At 35.5% G+C, this 22,654-nt stretch overlaps 2 protein-coding genes across 2 annotated transcripts; both read left to right on the top strand.

The window, feature by feature from the left end:
- The first annotated feature begins 5,300 nt into the window (after positions 1 to 5,300).
- On the top strand, positions 5,301 to 5,645 carry LOC149154271 (LOB domain-containing protein 1-like). Its single transcript, XM_089444092.1, has one exon. It carries the CDS (start codon positions 5,301 to 5,303, stop codon positions 5,643 to 5,645), a length of 345 nt encoding a protein of 114 aa, XP_089300218.1.
- A 10,429-nt stretch (positions 5,646 to 16,074) lies between these two features.
- Positions 16,075 to 16,371, top strand: LOC149154270 (LOB domain-containing protein 1-like). The gene has a single exon (XM_089444091.1). The coding sequence runs from the start codon at positions 16,075 to 16,077 to the stop codon at positions 16,369 to 16,371; it is 297 nt and encodes a 98-aa protein (XP_089300217.1).
- The last annotated feature ends 6,283 nt before the right edge of the window (positions 16,372 to 22,654 follow it).

Genomic DNA, 22,654 nt, shown 5'->3' with positions numbered 1-22,654 from the left:
TTTTTTTTGCGATGTTTCAGAAGCTAAAATAAATCCCATTTTAGAAGACATCGCATTGAACCTCGGGTCCGAATTTTAGAGCTTTTTGTGCTATACCTTCGGAGATATGATCTAAGGAAGTTGGTCTTTTTGCAGGCTCCTGAATTACATTCCAAACAGGTGGCCTGGGGAAAATCGTCATAACCTTATCTCTGAGCATCGGATTGAAATTTCGTAAGAAGTTACAGAAAGGGAATGGACTGTAGTTTCTTGTAGATATTTCTCAAAGCCAAAGATTGAAACAGTGACTCGTGGCACATCGTACAAGTTTGCTTTACTGAACTAGCCTATAATCAAGTCACTGTGGAAGATTTCGCATAACTCTTCCTTGGAAAATCTAATTTGGGTCAGACTAGTGGCAATGGAAAGAGGACACAGTGTTATAGACATTTTTGTGCCTTACAGCCTCGAGCATGAAATGTCCATAATCTAAGGGATCCAAAGTCCCTAAACATGTTGTTCCTACCCCTAGAGGAACAAGGCCAACTAACCACAGCAATTCACAGAAGTTCTCCACCTAAAAACACTCAAAAACAAGGCAATTCTGGATCATGTCAACTGCTCCATTGAGCATCTGCGCTGAATGTCAACTGCTTCACTGTCTACCTACGTTGAATGTCAACTGCAACAAAGGCTACCTGCGCTGAGCGTAACTGGACAAGTGGCAGGCTCATTTCTCAAGGTGTCAATGCTCAGGAAGCTTCCAAAATGACACTTGCATCAAGGAATTCGACTGGTGATGAGTAAGAGGTTCCAAATCTCCTAGTGGAAGCAAGAACCTCCAAGTGGACTCAAGAACTGACAGAGGGAGAGGACACTAGTCAGATCTCAAGCTGACTCATCCTCTCTCCAAATATCTATATATGGTAAGGCCAAAAGGCATGACCAAAAATTCATAATGACCCTCATGAGTTCTAAATGCTGTTTTTCGAATGTCTTCGGTCTTCATTCTGATTTGATGATATCCTGAACGAAGGTCCAACTTGGTGAAGTAAATTGATCATCCAATAACTCATCAATGACAGGAATGGGAAACTTATCTTTAATAGTGAGCTTGTTGAGCTCCCTATAATCCGGACACATGTGCCATGATCCATCCTTCTTGTGCACCAATACTACCGGAGAAGAGAAAGAACTTTGACTAAGTTGAATTATACCAGCCTCTAGCATTTCTGCAGCCATACGTTCAATTTCACTCTTTTGGGCATAAGGATATCTGTACGGCCTGATGTTTAGAGGAACACTTCCTGGAATTAGATGAATAGCATGATCATGATCACGAATAGGTGGGAGACCTTTGGGAGTCTCAAATACCTTGGAATGATTGTCCAAGACGTTTTGGAGATCTGGAGAAATAGATGATTCCGATGTGGAAACATCTAGCGAACATAATTGTGCAATTACACCTCTTTGTTCCTTTTTTAGAAGCTTTTTCATACCGTTAGAGCTGATTATCTTTCTCGGTTTCCCTGTAATACCCCTTAATTCAACTTCCTTTCCTTCCGCAGAAAATTTCATGAAGAGTTCTTGAAAATTAAAAGCTATTGTACCCAAGGATTGTAGCCATTAGACTCCTAGTACAACATCAGCATCCCCCATTGGAATGAAAAGCATTGGGCTAGTCAATACATATTCTCCCATGCATAGCTTGATATTATGGCACTTTCCAGAGCAATTTATCGTTCCTCCATTTGCAATCATCACTTGACACTCTGGTGCTAGATATAGGAAGCAATTCAATTCTTTTGTTGCCTTACAATGAATAAAATAGTGGGTACTTCCTGAATCAATCAACACTATTACCTTTTTCTTCATGATTTGTCCTTCTATCTTGATGGTTTGAGGAGTGGTAATTCCAGCCAATGCATTACAATATATGGTCAGATTCATTTCTTCTTTATCTAGGCTTTGTTCTTGGAGTATATCCTCTTCCTTTGACCTTTCTTGTTCCTTTTCTTCTTCCTCTTCACAATCTATGTAGAATAATTTCTTCTCAGCACACTTATGACCTTTAGTGTATTTGCTATCACAACTGTAACAAAGCCCGTTTGCTCTTTTTTCTTCCAATTGTTGTGGTGTCAACCTTATAGGTTGTGGAAGGCTAGGGGTAATCACACTTCCATATTTATAGTTGTGACTGGTATGCTTCTTGGTTGCCATAATTTTTCTTTCCATTTTCCTTGCTAACCTGAATGCCTTCTCTAATGAATCAGGTTCCCAAAGGCGAACATCATGTTGGATATTTTTCTTTAAAGTCCCTATGAACACATCAATCCTATGCTGCTCTGGAATATTTTACCCTTATGTTCAATTTTTGGAACTCCTCAATGTGCTCCATTATTGAACCCTTTTGTTTGAGACTTATCAATTGGCTAAAAAAAGTGTTGCTTTTTGTATCTTCATAATGTGCTCTCAATTCTTCCGTAAAAATTGCCCAAGTGATAATTTGTTTACGAGAGCAAAGCCATTGATACCATACAAATTGATTTGGTTCCAAATATAAAGTTTCAATACGTACCTTTTGTGTGTTTTGCACATTATTGAGATCAAAAAATTGCTCCATCTGTAATATCCATGTTGCGGGATCCTTTCCATCAAACTTCCTCATATCGATTTTTGGAATATGGTGGGTCTTCGATCCAACATTAGAGTCTATGGAATCATGATTAACATTTCTTTTGTTCACATCATGAGTTTTCTTTACAACCTTTTCACCATTAGTAAGTATTTCTTGCAGAAAATTTGTCAAATCTGTCTTCAAATCTGTCATGTCTGTCTTCAAATCTGTCTTCGAATCATCCATCTTAGCTTCCATGCCCTTTATCTTAGATTCCACACCATTTATCTTAGATTCCACGCCATTTATCTTAGCTTCTGTTAGCTTTTTTGAGCGTGACATTTGTTGCACTTGTTCTTGTAATTTTGATACATCATGTAGAATTTCTTCCTCTTCTTCATGAGTCATGCTAGAGCTTTCAGGTTCCTTACTAGGTGTTTGCATTTTCTTTCCTTGGGGCATCAGTTACCGATAATAATGCTTTACTATGCCCTTTGAATTCCTTCAAACCAAGCTTACGCAAAAATTTAAAAAAAACTACACACCCTTTTTCACTTTGTAGAAGCCTGATATTGAATCTGATGTATCTATGTAATTTCGGATCATCTAGTTATGAAATTATGACCTATAGTAGCCTTCTGCGTCCTCTTTTCAATGCCACCAGTCTGATCCAAATTGGATTCTCCAAGGAAGAGTTATGCAAAATCTCCCATAGTGACCTGCTTATAGACTGGTTCAGTAGAGCAAACTTGTACAATGTGCCATGAGTCATTGTTTCAACCTTTGGCTCTGAAAAAATATATACAAGAAACTACAGTCCGTCCTCTTTCTGTACCTTCTTATGAAATTTCAATCCGATTCTCAGAAAGAAAGTTATGACGATTTTCCCCAGGTCACCTATTTGGAATGTAATTCAGGAGTGTGCAAAAAGACCAACTTCCTCAGATCATATCTCCACAAATATAGTGCAAAAGGTTCTGAAATTCGGACCCGAGATTCAGCGCGATGTCTTCTCAAATGGGTTTTTTTTTAGCTTCTGAAACGTCGCAGAAAAAAATTTATAGCAAAAATGCCACGATGACCTGTTTTGGAGCAGCGGAACCCTAGAATCCAAAGCTCTAATACCAAATGTTATGAAACCAGCTCAAGAAAAAGATAGAAAAGATAGATCAACGCCTTAGAATTCAGCCTCTTCGAGGGGGCAACCTCCTTTACATTATATAAATGAACAATTTTTCAATGATACAAATGACAAAACGTCCTTTCTATATATAGGAGTCTAAGGAGTCACAATATAACCCAGCCGACCTAACAATAATAATATAAAGCCACAAAAATAACAATAGAGGGATTCTATGGGGCACAGTAATAAAAATATGGGGGCAATAGGGGCACAACAATATTAATAAGGGGTACAACTACAATAGTAATGGGGTAATCACTAGTATTATAGGGACCGAACATTGACATTATATTTGAATATATTCTGCAGGGTATACATTGAAAATTGAAGGCACTATACACTTTCTTTATATGGGAAAAGTAAAAAAGAAATAAAAATTATGAGTAAGTAGTGAAAGATTTACACATATCTTTAGAAAATATATGTACTATAAATATTTTATTATTGATTATTTTATTTTTTTATAAATAATGCTAATAATTTTACTTTTGTAAGTTGGGCAATGGTGAGGCTACATTATGGTCATGTCTAAGAATAACACCCAAATAAAACGAGAAATTAACATTTAAAAATACCTTAACAAAACATTTATCTATCCAAAACCTCAAACTCTAAATAATATTCCAAAACCTCAAACTCTAAATAATATTGATATAAAACTATACTATTTACAAAATATTTTATCTATCTTTACAATTAAAAAAATCTTTATCTTATCCATATTTATTTTTCATATTGAAAATATTTTTTTACTCTATAATAAATATATATTTTTTTAAATAAAAATAAAATTTACATTTTTTCATTTGTTCTCACATACGGTTATTTTACATTTCCATGTCTTCCTAATTTGATGTCATTGTTATTTTACATTTCCATGTCTTCCTAATTTGATGTCATTCACTTTTATCATTTCTGCTTGTAATTTATTTTTTATTTCCATAAAAATTCGATAGAAGAAATAGATAAAATTACATAATAAGCCATAATCTTTTAAATATCCATTTAATTTTTTATTTTTATTTTTTTATGATTTTTAAACTTATTTCATCTACTTACTCTACCAACCCTGTTACAAAATTTACATTACATTACGATTCTACTAGGGGATCATAATATATTACAATTTTATAACTAAAATATAAATTTGCAAAACAAAATATTTATATATTGTTTCTCACATTCCACTTTCATATTCACATTTATTCAGGGTTATTTTACATTTTCGTAGCTCTTATCGTAAATCGGTTCAACTTTCATATTCCATATTAAATTTTTCAACAATTACTTTGCATAGACTAACTAATGACCGTGCTCTAATAGAATTTTCCGGAAACCTGTTATGAGAACAAGGATGAAATTCAAGGACCATACACCTGTGTACATTCACTTTGATCTTCATGGCATCAAGTTCTATTTGGATTGTTGTTACTAAACTCCTGTACGCATGACTTGATCTGTTTTTACTATTCATAAAGCTCTCCGATGTGTGATGGGTTGATGTGGTGATGATGCGTTGTGATGTTACAGGGTCTTCCGGCCGAGAAGAGAGATCATGCAGTCAGAAGCATGGTGTACGAAGCAAGCGAAAGAGTCCGAGATCCTGTCCATGGCTGTGTAGGAGTAATCAATGATCTCCAGAATAAAGTGTCAGAGCTGCAATCACAATTGGCTTCCACACAAGAAGAGGCAGCCAGCTGTACTCAGCAACATACCAATCTATTAACCGTCATCTCTGGATATCATGGAGTCTCAGAACCCAATTTCTACATCCCGTCACTTCAAGAGTGTGAAAACGCCAATATGGACGCGCCTGTTTTAGACGACGTGGATCCTTTCCAGTTATGGGAGCCGTTCTGGACATAACCACGAATGATGGCCTTAATTTGAGAATAAAAGTACGTTAATAAGGGAAAACTTTGGATGTCCTCCGTCCCCAAGTCCATTCTCCGGAGTGATGCAGAAATATGGTTATGGTTCGATAGCTAAAGCTTTTTTGTAGTGTTTATTTAATTCACTGCCAGCTTATACTTCAGATTGTGAACACTTTGACTATGTGAGTTTTTATCTCAGAAGTTGTAACTTACATAGCCAGAATTTCTTCAATCGTTTTAGAAAAACAAAAATATCAGCTTTTAAATATCTCTTGCTCTAATATTCAAGTGTAAACCAGGGAAGGATTCTTTTGCTAGCTATGCATTACATCGCATTGCTTGTGGGAAACATGATATCCAGTAAAATGAGGCCAGGCTTAGCTGGCTGGTATGGGCATCGAAGTTTCCCAGTCATGTCTGGATACCCTAATATACTTTCCAAATGAGGCCAAGCTTATGTGGCTGGTATCGGCATCGAAGTTTCCCAGTCATGTCTGGATACCCTAATATACTTGATCGCAAATTATAACCGTCAGATTGTCGGCTATCTAGTATAGTCCTCTGCATGCTTCATCCAAAAAGATTTGAGTAATCGTCAGTCACCCAGTTTGAATTTGATACTAAACTACATTAGTGAAAAATATAAATAAAAAAAATTAGAAGGGAAAAAAGTGAAAAATATGTAATTTAATGAAAAATAAATTAGAAGGAAAAAAAAAAATGAATGCAAAATTTAAAATTATAGGAAAACGACACATTTTGGAAAACTATATTATCAAGAATTACCTCTAAGCCAAACCTTCCTATATCTTCTCTCTCTGTCCAGAACAGCTCATTAGGCCTTTCTTTTCCCTAACGAAGACTATTGATCCCGGCTCTTCCCATAACATGTCATAGGCCTTTCATTCCTCACGTTGGGAATCTATTCTTATAATTAAATTATATCATCTTTGATATATTGGGTTCATATTGGGTCCAATATACAATATAATGCTGTTGTTGAAAATAAAATCATTTATTGTTAGACGGTTTTAATGTAATTTTATTTACTTTTTTCTAATATTGAGAAAAGCAATTTTTGCTCATTTTTTCGTTTTGCAACTTTCCAATATTTACGACGGTATCAGAGTACCATGTCACATTAAACTTGAGAGAACAGCATTTCAATTTTTTAAGCTCACGTGAAAAGCCCGGAAAAAAAAAACAATTACGCTCCTGTAAAAGAGACTCAATGCGTCGTATCTGCAGGTCAGACAAGAAAAAACTGCACAAACGAGTGCGTTGAAAGACTGCGCATATTGCGCATCAAACGCCGTCGGAGCTGCGCACGCGAATTAACAAAGTCCGCCCAAGAATTCGTTCAAACGTTCACATATTTTTTTAGTTCACGAAGCGACGGGATTATTTGTGGCTTTTCGAATATAAAAAATATTTGTTGCTATTCGAATCTCAAATTCACAGAAATACAAAGTCATAAAAAGACTTAATTCATCCAGGGGTTTTATTCATGAAAGGTTTTAATTCATGATTTCTTAAGGAAACGGATTTTCGTGAATGTATTTTAAAAATATATATATTTTAAAGAGGTTTTTGCCTAAATTGAAAGGTATAGTTGTTTTTTGAATTTTTCTGTTTCGTCTAAAAAGGGTTTATTAAAAAAATAAAAGAAATTTTTTGCTCCAAGGAGATTTTTTTTGTTTAAAGATTGTAAAAGGCAGGTAAAATTCTATTTGGAAAAAGCCAATGGCTTTTTCCATGGTTACCATAGATCCCCATTTTTCTTGGTAAAAATTACGAGTTTTGGTCTTTTAGAATGAAGACATTCTTGCAAGCCCAATAGTGTTGGGATGATTGTCTATTTAGAGCTGACCCAAGAAGCATGGGCGGCCATGTCCAATAATCAAAGGAATGCAGCTACTGAACTCAGAAAGAAAGAACACAAAGCCAAATGTTGGATACAAAATTGAGTCGATGACTCTATGTTCGACAAGATAACTGGCTCATCCAGAACACATGAAGCTTGGGAAATCTTGAAAGTTGTGTATCAATATAATTATATAGTGAAGACAGTTAAATTATAGACATTGAGATGACAGTTCGAAACTCTAAAGATGATTGACACAAAAAATGTGGATCAGTGCATGACTAGAGTTGTGAGAATAGTCAATCAGATCAAACCCTTGGTGAAACGATTTCAGATCAGAAAATTGTTCCAAAAGTCTTTCGAAGTCTCCCCAGGAAATATAACATGATTGTAACAACCATTTTGGAATCCAAATATTTTACAACTTTCTCAATAGAACAATTGACATGATCACTTCTAGCACATGAAACAAGACTCTACTTGGTAGAAGATTCCATGGAACAAGTTTTCAAAACACAACTTTCTTTTGGCAAAGGCAAAGGTAGAGTATATAGAGGCAGAAATAAGTGAGGCAGAGACTGAAGCAGAGGGAGATCAAAACATCATCATGCAGTGGAGCGGTGGAGACCTCCACAAAACCAAACTCAGAGAAGCAGACCGTGGAGCAAATCTAATGTCGAATGTTATTATTGCAAGAAATTTGGGTATTATGAACGTGAATGAAAAAAGAAATAGTTAGATCAACAAAGAATCAATGTCCATTTCTCCAACAATGAAGAAGAATCAACTAAAACAATGTTTCTTTCATGCCATATTTCTGAAGACACTCACAACAAGGATCTTTGGTTGTTGGACAGTGGTTGTAGCAATCATATGACAAGTAACACAAATATGCTTTCTTACCTTGATGCTTCCATAACATCAAAAATTACTCTTGGAGATCATTCTTGCATTAACACTGAAGGAAAAGGTACTATCCCTATTCTTACTAAACAAAATCAGCAAAAATACATACCTGATGTTTATTATGTTCCACATATGAAGCATAATCTCATTAGTCTAGGACAACTAATTGAACATTGTTATGATGTAATATTCCAAGGGAAAACATGTTATATCTATGAAAATTTTCTGAATAGAAGACTGATAGAAATGGTTGAAAAAGCCAAGAATAGGATGTTTCCTTTGACTCTTAGACGTCGAAATCTCTCACAGTCTTTAGTCCACAATGTGTCAAGAATAAATGAGTCTCAGTTATGGCATTCTAGATATGGCCATGTCCCATTCAAGACTCTAAGTCAGCTTTAAAAATAGCCAATTGTCATTTGTCTCCCTACTATGAATGGAAAAGACTCTAATTATGAAATTTGTGTTTTGTCCAAGTATGAAAGAGATAGTTTTACCACATCTTCCTCTAGAGAAAAAGAGTGTTTAGAGCTTGTTCATGCATATTTATGTTGTCCAATGCAGACCCAGTCCATTGGTGGTGGTCTATCTTTTCTGACATCCATTGATGATTATAGCAGGAAAACATGGGTGTATTTTCTCAAAAATAAATCATCTACATTCTCAAGGTTCAATGAATTCAAAGCAGGAGAATAAAAGTAGAGTGGAAATCCTTTGAAAGCACTCAGATATGATAGACAAGGAGAGTAGACCTCTAATGAGTTCAAAGTTTTTTCTCGACAATAAGGAATCATAATGTAGAACATAGCACGATATACTCCATAAAAAATGGAATAGCAAAAAGGAAAAATCAGTCAATTATCAACATGGCTAAATGTATGCTTCATGAGAAGGAGTTGTCAAATAGTTATTGGGCTGAAGAAGTTTTGACAACAGTGTATGTACTGAATAGATAACCAACAACCAATTTCCAAGATACAGTACCTCAAGAAGAATGGGATGGTAAAAAGGTAAATGTATCTCACTTTATAAATTTGGATGAGTAGAATTTTCACATGTTCCCAAGCATCTAGGAAAGAAGCTTGATGATAGGAGTGAAAGATGTATTTTCGTAGACTATAGTGAGTAGTCAAAGGCCTACAGACTTTATAATCAAGATACAAAGAAGTTTGTTTTAAGCAGAGAAGTAAATTATTTTGAAAATAATTCTTGGTCTAAGAATGTTGATGAATCTTCAAATCAATCTTTTTATCCACCACAACCACCAAGATTGCAGGTTCAAGGAGAACCATACCATTTTGAAAATGGTACATCTTCAAGCAGTGAATCCACCAGTGATTCAACATCTTCAGAAGACAATCAGAAAACAAGAAGCATCAGAGAAATATATGAGCATGAGCATGAGTTTGACTAGCAGAATATGTTTGCATTTCTTTCATCTCAATCAACTCATTTTGAAGAAGTGGTTAAATAAAAGAATTGGATAGATGGAATGAACCAAGAAATTTCTTCCATAGAGAAGAATCAAACTTGGGAATTAGTTGATCTCCCAAGAGACAAAATCATAATTAGTATAAAATTGGTATATAAGACCAAGCTAAATGAAAAAGGAGAGATTGAGAAACATAAGGAAAGGCTAGTTTCCAAAGGATTCTCACAATAGTTTGGTGTCGACTATGGTGAAACCTTTGCTCCACTAGCAAGGTTAAACACTGTCATAACCATTTTGTCCATAGAAACTCAACACAAATGGAAAGTCTATCATCTTGATGTAAAATATGCCTTCCTAAATGGTATATTGCAAAAAGAAGTTTATGTAGAGAAGCCTCCTGGTTTTTACGTTTCAGGATAGGAGCATAAGGTATGCAGATTGAAGAAAGTGTTTATGGTTTGAAACAATGTTGGGTCCCTATAATACTAGTGATTACACCATTACTATTGTAGTTGCATCCCTTACTAATATTGTTGAGCCCCTATTATCCCCATATTGTTATTACTGTGCCCCATAGAATCCCTCTATTGTTATTTTTGTGGCTTTATATTATTATTGTTAGGTTTGCTTGGTTATATTGTGACTCCTTAGACTCCTATATATAGAAAGGAGGTTTTGTCATTTGAATCATCCAAGAATTTTTCATTTATGTAATGTAAAGGAGGTTTCCCCCTCGAAGAGGCTGAATTCTAAGGCGTTGATCTATATTTTCTATCTTTTCTTGAGCTGGTTTCATAACATTTGGTATCAAAGCCTTGGATTCTAGGGTTTCACTGCTCCAAATAGGTCATCGTGGCATTTTCACTATAACTTTTTTTTGCGATGTTTCAGAAGCTAAAATAAATCCCATTTTAGAAGACATCGCATTGAACCTCGGGTCCGAATTTTAGAGCTTTTTGTGCTATACCTTCGGAGATATGATCTAAGGAAGTTGGTCTTTTTGCAGGCTCCTGAATTACATTCCAAACAGGTGGCCTGGGGAAAATCGTCATAACCTTATCTCTGAGCATCGGATTGAAATTTCGTAAGAAGTTACAGAAAGGGAATGGACTGTAGTTTCTTGTAGATATTTCTCAAAGCCAAAGATTGAAACAGTGACTCGTGGCACATCGTACAAGTTTGCTTTACTGAACTAGCCTATAATCAAGTCACTGTGGAAGATTTCGCATAACTCTTCCTTGGAAAATCTAATTTGGGTCAGACTAGTGGCAATGGAAAGAGGACACAGTGTTATAGACATTTTTGTGCCTTACAGCCTCGAGCATGAAATGTCCATAATCTAAGGGATCCAAAGTCCCTAAACATGTTGTTCCTACCCCTAGAGGAACAAGGCCAACTAACCACAGCAATTCACAGAAGTTCTCCACCTAAAAACACTCAAAAACAAGGCAATTCTGGATCATGTCAACTGCTCCATTGAGCATCTGCGCTGAATGTCAACTGCTTCACTGTCTACCTACGTTGAATGTCAACTGCAACAAAGGCTACCTGCGCTGAGCGTAACTGGACAAGTGGCAGGCTCATTTCTCAAGGTGTCAATGCTCAGGAAGCTTCCAAAATGACACTTGCATCAAGGAATTCGACTGGTGATGAGTAAGAGGTTCCAAATCTCCTAGTGGAAGCAAGAACCTCCAAGTGGACTCAAGAACTGACAGAGGGAGAGGACACTAGTCAGATCTCAAGCTGACTCATCCTCTCTCCAAATATCTATATATGGTAAGGCCAAAAGGCATGACCAAAAATTCATAATGACCCTCATGAGTTCTAAATGCTGTTTTTCGAATGTCTTCGGTCTTCATTCTGATTTGATGATATCCTGAACGAAGGTCCAACTTGGTGAAGTAAATTGATCATCCAATAACTCATCAATGACAGGAATGGGAAACTTATCTTTAATAGTGAGCTTGTTGAGCTCCCTATAATCCGGACACATGTGCCATGATCCATCCTTCTTGTGCACCAATACTACCGGAGAAGAGAAAGAACTTTGACTAAGTTGAATTATACCAGCCTCTAGCATTTCTGCAGCCATACGTTCAATTTCACTCTTTTGGGCATAAGGATATCTGTACGGCCTGATGTTTAGAGGAACACTTCCTGGAATTAGATGAATAGCATGATCATGATCACGAATAGGTGGGAGACCTTTGGGAGTCTCAAATACCTTGGAATGATTGTCCAAGACGTTTTGGAGATCTGGAGAAATAGATGATTCCGATGTGGAAACATCTAGCGAACATAATTGTGCAATTACACCTCTTTGTTCCTTTTTTAGAAGCTTTTTCATACCGTTAGAGCTGATTATCTTTCTCGGTTTCCCTGTAATACCCCTTAATTCAACTTCCTTTCCTTCCGCAGAAAATTTCATGAAGAGTTCTTGAAAATTAAAAGCTATTGTACCCAAGGATTGTAGCCATTAGACTCCTAGTACAACATCAGCATCCCCCATTGGAATGAAAAGCATTGGGCTAGTCAATACATATTCTCCCATGCATAGCTTGATATTATGGCACTTTCCAGAGCAATTTATCGTTCCTCCATTTGCAATCATCACTTGACACTCTGGTGCTAGATATAGGAAGCAATTCAATTCTTTTGTTGCCTTACAATGAATAAAATAGTGGGTACTTCCTGAATCAATCAACACTATTACCTTTTTCTTCATGATTTGTCCTTCTATCTTGATGGTTTGAGGAGTGGTAATTCCAGCCAATGCATTACAATATATGGTCAGATTCATTTCTTCTTTATCTAGGCTTTGTTCTTGGAGTATATCCTCTTCCTTTGACCTTTCTTGTTCCTTTTCTTCTTCCTCTTCACAATCTATGTAGAATAATTTCTTCTCAGCACACTTATGACCTTTAGTGTATTTGCTATCACAACTGTAACAAAGCCCGTTTGCTCTTTTTTCTTCCAATTGTTGTGGTGTCAACCTTATAGGTTGTGGAAGGCTAGGGGTAATCACACTTCCATATTTATAGTTGTGACTGGTATGCTTCTTGGTTGCCATAATTTTTCTTTCCATTTTCCTTGCTAACCTGAATGCCTTCTCTAATGAATCAGGTTCCCAAAGGCGAACATCATGTTGGATATTTTTCTTTAAAGTCCCTATGAACACATCAATCCTATGCTGCTCTGGAATATTTTACCCTTATGTTCAATTTTTGGAACTCCTCAATGTGCTCCATTATTGAACCCTTTTGTTTGAGACTTATCAATTGGCTAAAAAAAGTGTTGCTTTTTGTATCTTCATAATGTGCTCTCAATTCTTCCGTAAAAATTGCCCAAGTGATAATTTGTTTACGAGAGCAAAGCCATTGATACCATACAAATTGATTTGGTTCCAAATATAAAGTTTCAATACGTACCTTTTGTGTGTTTTGCACATTATTGAGATCAAAAAATTGCTCCATCTGTAATATCCATGTTGCGGGATCCTTTCCATCAAACTTCCTCATATCGATTTTTGGAATATGGTGGGTCTTCGATCCAACATTAGAGTCTATGGAATCATGATTAACATTTCTTTTGTTCACATCATGAGTTTTCTTTACAACCTTTTCACCATTAGTAAGTATTTCTTGCAGAAAATTTGTCAAATCTGTCTTCAAATCTGTCATGTCTGTCTTCAAATCTGTCTTCGAATCATCCATCTTAGCTTCCATGCCCTTTATCTTAGATTCCACACCATTTATCTTAGATTCCACGCCATTTATCTTAGCTTCTGTTAGCTTTTTTGAGCGTGACATTTGTTGCACTTGTTCTTGTAATTTTGATACATCATGTAGAATTTCTTCCTCTTCTTCATGAGTCATGCTAGAGCTTTCAGGTTCCTTACTAGGTGTTTGCATTTTCTTTCCTTGGGGCATCAGTTACCGATAATAATGCTTTACTATGCCCTTTGAATTCCTTCAAACCAAGCTTACGCAAAAATTTAAAAAAAACTACACACCCTTTTTCACTTTGTAGAAGCCTGATATTGAATCTGATGTATCTATGTAATTTCGGATCATCTAGTTATGAAATTATGACCTATAGTAGCCTTCTGCGTCCTCTTTTCAATGCCACCAGTCTGATCCAAATTGGATTCTCCAAGGAAGAGTTATGCAAAATCTCCCATAGTGACCTGCTTATAGACTGGTTCAGTAGAGCAAACTTGTACAATGTGCCATGAGTCATTGTTTCAACCTTTGGCTCTGAAAAAATATATACAAGAAACTACAGTCCGTCCTCTTTCTGTACCTTCTTATGAAATTTCAATCCGATTCTCAGAAAGAAAGTTATGACGATTTTCCCCAGGTCACCTATTTGGAATGTAATTCAGGAGTGTGCAAAAAGACCAACTTCCTCAGATCATATCTCCACAAATATAGTGCAAAAGGTTCTGAAATTCGGACCCGAGATTCAGCGCGATGTCTTCTCAAATGGGTTTTTTTTTAGCTTCTGAAACGTCGCAGAAAAAAATTTATAGCAAAAATGCCACGATGACCTGTTTTGGAGCAGCGGAACCCTAGAATCCAAAGCTCTAATACCAAATGTTATGAAACCAGCTCAAGAAAAAGATAGAAAAGATAGATCAACGCCTTAGAATTCAGCCTCTTCGAGGGGGCAACCTCCTTTACATTATATAAATGAACAATTTTTCAATGATACAAATGACAAAACGTCCTTTCTATATATAGGAGTCTAAGGAGTCACAATATAACCCAGCCGACCTAACAATAATAATATAAAGCCACAAAAATAACAATAGAGGGATTCTATGGGGCACAGTAATAAAAATATGGGGGCAATAGGGGCACAACAATATTAATAAGGGGTACAACTACAATAGTAATGGGGTAATCACTAGTATTATAGGGACCGAACATTGACATTATATTTGAATATATTCTGCAGGGTATACATTGAAAATTGAAGGCACTATACACTTTCTTTATATGGGAAAAGTAAAAAAGAAATAAAAATTATGAGTAAGTAGTGAAAGATTTACACATATCTTTAGAAAATATATGTACTATAAATATTTTATTATTGATTATTTTATTTTTTTATAAATAATGCTAATAATTTTACTTTTGTAAGTTGGGCAATGGTGAGGCTACATTATGGTCATGTCTAAGAATAACACCCAAATAAAACGAGAAATTAACATTTAAAAATACCTTAACAAAACATTTATCTATCCAAAACCTCAAACTCTAAATAATATTCCAAAACCTCAAACTCTAAATAATATTGATATAAAACTATACTATTTACAAAATATTTTATCTATCTTTACAATTAAAAAAATCTTTATCTTATCCATATTTATTTTTCATATTGAAAATATTTTTTTACTCTATAATAAATATATATTTTTTTAAATAAAAATAAAATTTACATTTTTTCATTTGTTCTCACATACGGTTATTTTACATTTCCATGTCTTCCTAATTTGATGTCATTGTTATTTTACATTTCCATGTCTTCCTAATTTGATGTCATTCACTTTTATCATTTCTGCTTGTAATTTATTTTTTATTTCCATAAAAATTCGATAGAAGAAATAGATAAAATTACATAATAAGCCATAATCTTTTAAATATCCATTTAATTTTTTATTTTTATTTTTTTATGATTTTTAAACTTATTTCATCTACTTACTCTACCAACCCTGTTACAAAATTTACATTACATTACGATTCTACTAGGGGATCATAATATATTACAATTTTATAACTAAAATATAAATTTGCAAAACAAAATATTTATATATTGTTTCTCACATTCCACTTTCATATTTTAATTTATTCAGGGTTATTTTACATTTTCGTAACTCTTATGGTAAATCTCTTCAACTTTCATATTCCATATTAAATTTTTCAACAATTATTTTGCATAGACTAACTAATGACCGTGCTCTAATAGAATTTTCCGGAAACCTGTTATGTAAACAAGAATGAAATTCAAGGACCAGACACCTGTGTACATCCACTTTCATCTTCATGGCATCAAGTTCTATTTGGATTGTTGTTACTAAACTCCTGTACGCATGATTTGATCTGCTTTTAGTATTCATAAAGCTCTCCGATGTGTGATGGGTTGATGGTGTGATGATGCATTGCGGTGTTACAGGGTCTTCCGGCCGAGAAGAGAGATGATGCAGTAAGAAGCATGGTGTACGAAGCAAGCGAAAGAGTCCGAGATCCTGTCCATGGCTGTGTAGGAGTAATCAATGATCTCCAGAATAAAGTGTCAGAGCTGCAATCACAATTGGCTTCCACACAAGAAGAGGCAGCCAGCTGTACTCAGCAACATACCAATCTATTAACCGTCATCTCTGGATATCATGGAGTCTCAGAACCCAATTTCTACATCCCGTCACTTCAAGAGTGTGAAAACGCCAATATGGACGCGCCTGTTTTAGACGACGTGGATCCTTTGCAGTTATGGGAGCCGCTCTGGACATAAGCACGAATGATGGCCTTAATTTGAGAATAAAAGTACGTTAATAAGGGAAAACTTTGGATGTCCTCCGTCCCCAAGTCCATTCTCCGGAGTGATGCAGAAATATGGTTATGGTTCGATAGCTAAAGCTTTTTTGTAGTGTTTATTTAATTCACTGCCAGCTTATACTTCAGATTGTGAACACTTTGACTATGTGAGTTTTTATCTCAGAAGTTGTAACTTACATAGCCAGAATTTCTTCAATCGTTTTAGAAAAACAAAAATATCAGCTTTTAAATATCTCTTGCTCTAATATTCAAGTGTAAACCAGGGAAGGATTCTTTTGCTAGCTATGCATTACATCGCATTGCTTGTGGGAAACATGATATCCAGTAAAATGAGGCCAGGCTTAGCTGGCTGGTATGGGCATCGAAGTTTCCCAGTCATGTCTGGATACCCTAATATACTTTCCAAATGAGGCCAAGCTTATGTGGCTGGTATCGGCATCGAAGTTTCCCAGTCATGTCTGGATACCCTAATATACTTGATCGCAAATTATAACCGTCAGATTGTCGGCTATCTAGTATAGTCCTCTGCATGCTTCATCCAAAAAGATTTGAGTAATCGTCAGTCACCCAGTTTGAATTTGATACTAAACTACATTAGTGAAAAATATAAATAAAAAAAATTAGAAGGGAAAAAAGTGAAAAATATGTAATTTAATGAAAAATAAATTAGAAGGAAAAAAAAAAATGAATGCAAAATTTAAAATTATAGGAAAACGACACATTTTGGAAAACTATATTATCAAGAATTACCTCTAAGCCAAACCTTCCTATATCTTCTCTCTCTGTCCAGAACAGCTCATTAGGCCTTTCTTTTCCCTAACGAAGACTATTGATCCCGGCTCTTCCCATAACATGTCATAGGCCTTTCATTCCTCACGTTGGGAATCTATTCTTATAATTAAATTATATCATCTTTGATATATTGGGTTCATATTGGGTCCAATATACAATATAATGCTGTTGTTGAAAATAAAATCATTTATTGTTAGACGGTTTTAATGTAATTTTATTTACTTTTTTCTAATATTGAGAAAAGCAATTTTTGCTCATTTTTTCGTTTTGCAACTTTCCAATATTTACGACGGTATCAGAGTACCATGTCACATTAAACTTGAGAGAACAGCATTTCAATTTTTTAAGCTCACGTGAAAAGCCCGGAAAAAAAAAACAATTACGCTCCTGTAAAAGAGACTCAATGCGTCGTATCTGCAGGTCAGACAAGAAAAAACTGCACAAACGAGTGCGTTGAAAGACTGCGCATATTGCGCATCAAACGCCGTCGGAGCTGCGCACGCGAATTAACAAAGTCCGCCCAAGAATTCGTTCAAACGTTCACATATTTTTTTAGTTCACGAAGCGACGGGATTATTTGTGGCTTTTCGAATATAAAAAATATTTGTTGCTATTCGAATCTCAAATTCACAGAAATACAAAGTCATAAAAAGACTTAATTCATCCAGGGGTTTTATTCATGAAAGGTTTTAATTCATGATTTCTTAAGGAAACGGATTTTCGTGAATGTATTTTAAAAATATATATATTTTAAAGAGGTTTTTGCCTAAATTGAAAGGTATAGTTGTTTTTTGAATTTTTCTGTTTCGTCTAAAAAGGGTTTATTAAAAAAATAAAAGAAATTTTTTGCTCCAAGGAGATTTTTTTTGTTTAAAGATTGTAAAAGGCAGGTAAAATTCTATTTGGAAAAAGCCAATGGCTTTTTCCATGGTTACCATAGATCCCCATTTTTCTTGGTAAAAATTACGAGTTTTGGTCTTTTAGAATGAAGACATTCTTGCAAGCCCAATAGTGTTGGGATGATTGTCTATTTAGAGCTGACCCAAGAAGCATGGGCGGCCATGTCCAATAATCAAAGGAATGCAGCTACTGAACTCAGAAAGAAAGAACACAAAGCCAAATGTTGGATACAAAATTGAGTCGATGACTCTATGTTCGACAAGATAACTGGCTCATCCAGAACACATGAAGCTTGGGAAATCTTGAAAGTTGTGTATCAATATAATTATATAGTGAAGACAGTTAAATTATAGACATTGAGATGACAGTTCGAAACTCTAAAGATGATTGACACAAAAAATGTGGATCAGTGCATGACTAGAGTTGTGAGAATAGTCAATCAGATCAAACCCTTGGTGAAACGATTTCAGATCAGAAAATTGTTCCAAAAGTCTTTCGAAGTCTCCCCAGGAAATATAACATGATTGTAACAACCATTTTGGAATCCAAATATTTTACAACTTTCTCAATAGAACAATTGACATGATCACTTCTAGCACATGAAACAAGACTCTACTTGGTAGAAGATTCCATGGAACAAGTTTTCAAAACACAACTTTCTTTTGGCAAAGGCAAAGGTAGAGTATATAGAGGCAGAAATAAGTGAGGCAGAGACTGAAGCAGAGGGAGATCAAAACATCATCATGCAGTGGAGCGGTGGAGACCTCCACAAAACCAAACTCAGAGAAGCAGACCGTGGAGCAAATCTAATGTCGAATGTTATTATTGCAAGAAATTTGGGTATTATGAACGTGAATGAAAAAAGAAATAGTTAGATCAACAAAGAATCAATGTCCATTTCTCCAACAATGAAGAAGAATCAACTAAAACAATGTTTCTTTCATGCCATATTTCTGAAGACACTCACAACAAGGATCTTTGGTTGTTGGACAGTGGTTGTAGCAATCATATGACAAGTAACACAAATATGCTTTCTTACCTTGATGCTTCCATAACATCAAAAATTACTCTTGGAGATCATTCTTGCATTAACACTGAAGGAAAAGGTACTATCCCTATTCTTACTAAACAAAATCAGCAAAAATACATACCTGATGTTTATTATGTTCCACATATGAAGCATAATCTCATTAGTCTAGGACAACTAATTGAACATTGTTATGATGTAATATTCCAAGGGAAAACATGTTATATCTATGAAAATTTTCTGAATAGAAGACTGATAGAAATGGTTGAAAAAGCCAAGAATAGGATGTTTCCTTTGACTCTTAGACGTCGAAATCTCTCACAGTCTTTAGTCCACAATGTGTCAAGAATAAATGAGTCTCAGTTATGGCATTCTAGATATGGCCATGTCCCATTCAAGACTCTAAGTCAGCTTTAAAAATAGCCAATTGTCATTTGTCTCCCTACTATGAATGGAAAAGACTCTAATTATGAAATTTGTGTTTTGTCCAAGTATGAAAGAGATAGTTTTACCACATCTTCCTCTAGAGAAAAAGAGTGTTTAGAGCTTGTTCATGCATATTTATGTTGTCCAATGCAGACCCAGTCCATTGGTGGTGGTCTATCTTTTCTGACATCCATTGATGATTATAGCAGGAAAACATGGGTGTATTTTCTCAAAAATAAATCATCTACATTCTCAAGGTTCAATGAATTCAAAGCAGGAGAATAAAAGTAGAGTGGAAATCCTTTGAAAGCACTCAGATATGATAGACAAGGAGAGTAGACCTCTAATGAGTTCAAAGTTTTTTCTCGACAATAAGGAATCATAATGTAGAACATAGCACGATATACTCCATAAAAAATGGAATAGCAAAAAGGAAAAATCAGTCAATTATCAACATGGCTAAATGTATGCTTCATGAGAAGGAGTTGTCAAATAGTTATTGGGCTGAAGAAGTTTTGACAACAGTGTATGTACTGAATAGATAACCAACAACCAATTTCCAAGATACAGTACCTCAAGAAGAATGGGATGGTAAAAAGGTAAATGTATCTCACTTTATAAATTTGGATGAGTAGAATTTTCACATGTTCCTAAGCATCTAAGAAAGAAGCTTGATGATAGGAGTGAAAGATGTATTTTCGTAGGCTATAGTGAGTAGTCAAAGGCCTACAGACTTTATAATCAAGTTACCAAGAAGTTTGTTTTAAGCAGAGATGTCAATTTTTTTGAAAATAAATCTTGGTCTAATAATGTTGATGAATCTTCAAATCAATCTTTTTATCCACCACAACCACCAAGATTGCAGGTTCAAGAAGAACCATACCATTTTGAAAATGGTACATCTTCAAGCAGTGAATCCACCAGTGATTCAACATCTTCAGAAGACAATCAGAAAACAAGAAGCATCAGAGAAATATATGAGCAGGAGCATGAGTTTGACTAGCAGAATATGTTTGCATTTCTTTCATCTCAATCAACTCATTTTGAAGAAGTGGTTAAATAAAAGAATTGGATAGATGGAATGAACCAAGAAATTTCTTCCATAGAGAAGAATCAAACTTGGGAATTAGTTGATCTCCCAAGAGACAAAATCATAATTAGTATAAAATTGGTATATAAGACCAAGCTAAATGAAAAAGGAGAGATTGAGAAACATAAGGAAAGGCTAGTTTCCAAAGGATTCTCACAATAGTTTGGTGTCGACTATGGTGAAACCTTTGCTCCACTAGCAAGGTTAAACACTGTCATAACCATTTTGTCCATAGAAACTCAACACAAATGGAAAGTCTATCATCTTGATGTAAAATATGCCTTCCTAAATGGTATATTGCAAAAAGAAGTTTATGTAGAGAAGCCTCCTGGTTTTTACGTTTCAGGATAGGAGCATAAGGTATGCAGATTGAAGAAAGTGTTTATGGTTTGAAACAATGTTGGGTCCCTATAATACTAGTGATTACACCATTACTATTGTAGTTGCATCCCTTACTAATATTGTTGAGCCCCTATTATCCCCATATTGTTATTACTGTGCCCCATAGAATCCCTCTATTGTTATTTTTGTGGCTTTATATTATTATTGTTAGGTTTGCTTGGTTATATTGTGACTCCTTAGACTCCTATATATAGAAAGGAGGTTTTGTCATTTGAATCATCCAAGAATTTTTCATTTATGTAATGTAAAGGAGGTTTCCCCCTCGAAGAGGCTGAATTCTAAGGCGTTGATCTATATTTTCTATCTTTTCTTGAGCTGGTTTCATAACATTTGGTATCAAAGCCTTGGATTCTAGGGTTTCACTGCTCCAAATAGGTCATCGTGGCATTTTCACTATAACTTTTTTTTGCGATGTTTCAGAAGCTAAAATAAATCCCATTTTAGAAGACATCGCATTGAACCTCGGGTCCGAATTTTAGAGCTTTTTGTGCTATACCTTCGGAGATATGATCTAAGGAAGTTGGTCTTTTTGCAGGCTCCTGAATTACATTCCAAACAGGTGGCCTGGGGAAAATCGTCATAACCTTATCTCTGAGCATCGGATTGAAATTTCGTAAGAAGTTACAGAAAGGGAATGGACTGTAGTTTCTTGTAGATATTTCTCAAAGCCAAAGATTGAAACAGTGACTCGTGGCACATCGTACAAGTTTGCTTTACTGAACTAGCCTATAATCAAGTCACTGTGGAAGATTTCGCATAACTCTTCCTTGGAAAATCTAATTTGGGTCAGACTAGTGGCAATGGAAAGAGGACACAGTGTTATAGACATTTTTGTGCCTTACAGCCTCGAGCATGAAATGTCCATAATCTAAGGGATCCAAAGTCCCTAAACATGTTGTTCCTACCCCTAGAGGAACAAGGCCAACTAACCACAGCAATTCACAGAAGTTCTCCACCTAAAAACACTCAAAAACAAGGCAATTCTGGATCATGTCAACTGCTCCATTGAGCATCTGCGCTGAATGTCAACTGCTTCACTGTCTACCTACGTTGAATGTCAACTGCAACAAAGGCTACCTGCGCTGAGCGTAACTGGACAAGTGGCAGGCTCATTTCTCAAGGTGTCAATGCTCAGGAAGCTTCCAAAATGACACTTGCATCAAGGAATTCGACTGGTGATGAGTAAGAGGTTCCAAATCTCCTAGTGGAAGCAAGAACCTCCAAGTGGACTCAAGAACTGACAGAGGGAGAGGACACTAGTCAGATCTCAAGCTGACTCATCCTCTCTCCAAATATCTATATATGGATCTCACCTCCATGGGATCTAAAGGCTGGAATTTTGTCAATGCAAAGAATTGTTGTTGGTTTGTGGCTAGAAACATTAGGTGCTTAATGATTTGAAGGGAGCTGAAGAAGGGATTCCATTCTGCTGGGAAGGAGATGCTGGATTGGAGCCCTATGGGTTGTATCTCTTCCTGAACCTTGTCACTTATCAATAAAGCTATCTTGATTCTTTCCTATATACTGGTGTATTTTGTATGATTGCATTAGTGTATTTGATTTACTTCTAATCCTGAATCATTTATGAATATGTATATTTGC

The sequence above is a fragment of the Pinus tabuliformis genome, chromosome 9, assembly GCF_031772625.1.
Source record: "Pinus tabuliformis cultivar Carrire ecotype Pingquan chromosome 9, CPIR1, whole genome shotgun sequence".
Classification (NCBI taxonomy): domain Eukaryota; kingdom Viridiplantae; phylum Streptophyta; class Pinopsida; order Pinales; family Pinaceae; genus Pinus; species Pinus tabuliformis.
The sequence above is the reverse complement of the archived record's forward strand: the minus strand, read 5'-3'. Positions and strand labels throughout refer to the sequence as shown.

Bases quoted from the DNA above. Each gene is read 5' to 3' on its own strand.
- LOC149154271 (XM_089444092.1), top strand. From the start codon at position 5,301: ATGTTACAGGGTCTTCCGGCCGAGAAGAGAGATCATGCAGTCAGAAGC.
- LOC149154270 (XM_089444091.1), top strand. From the start codon at position 16,075: ATGGTGTACGAAGCAAGCGAAAGAGTCCGAGATCCTGTCCATGGCTGT.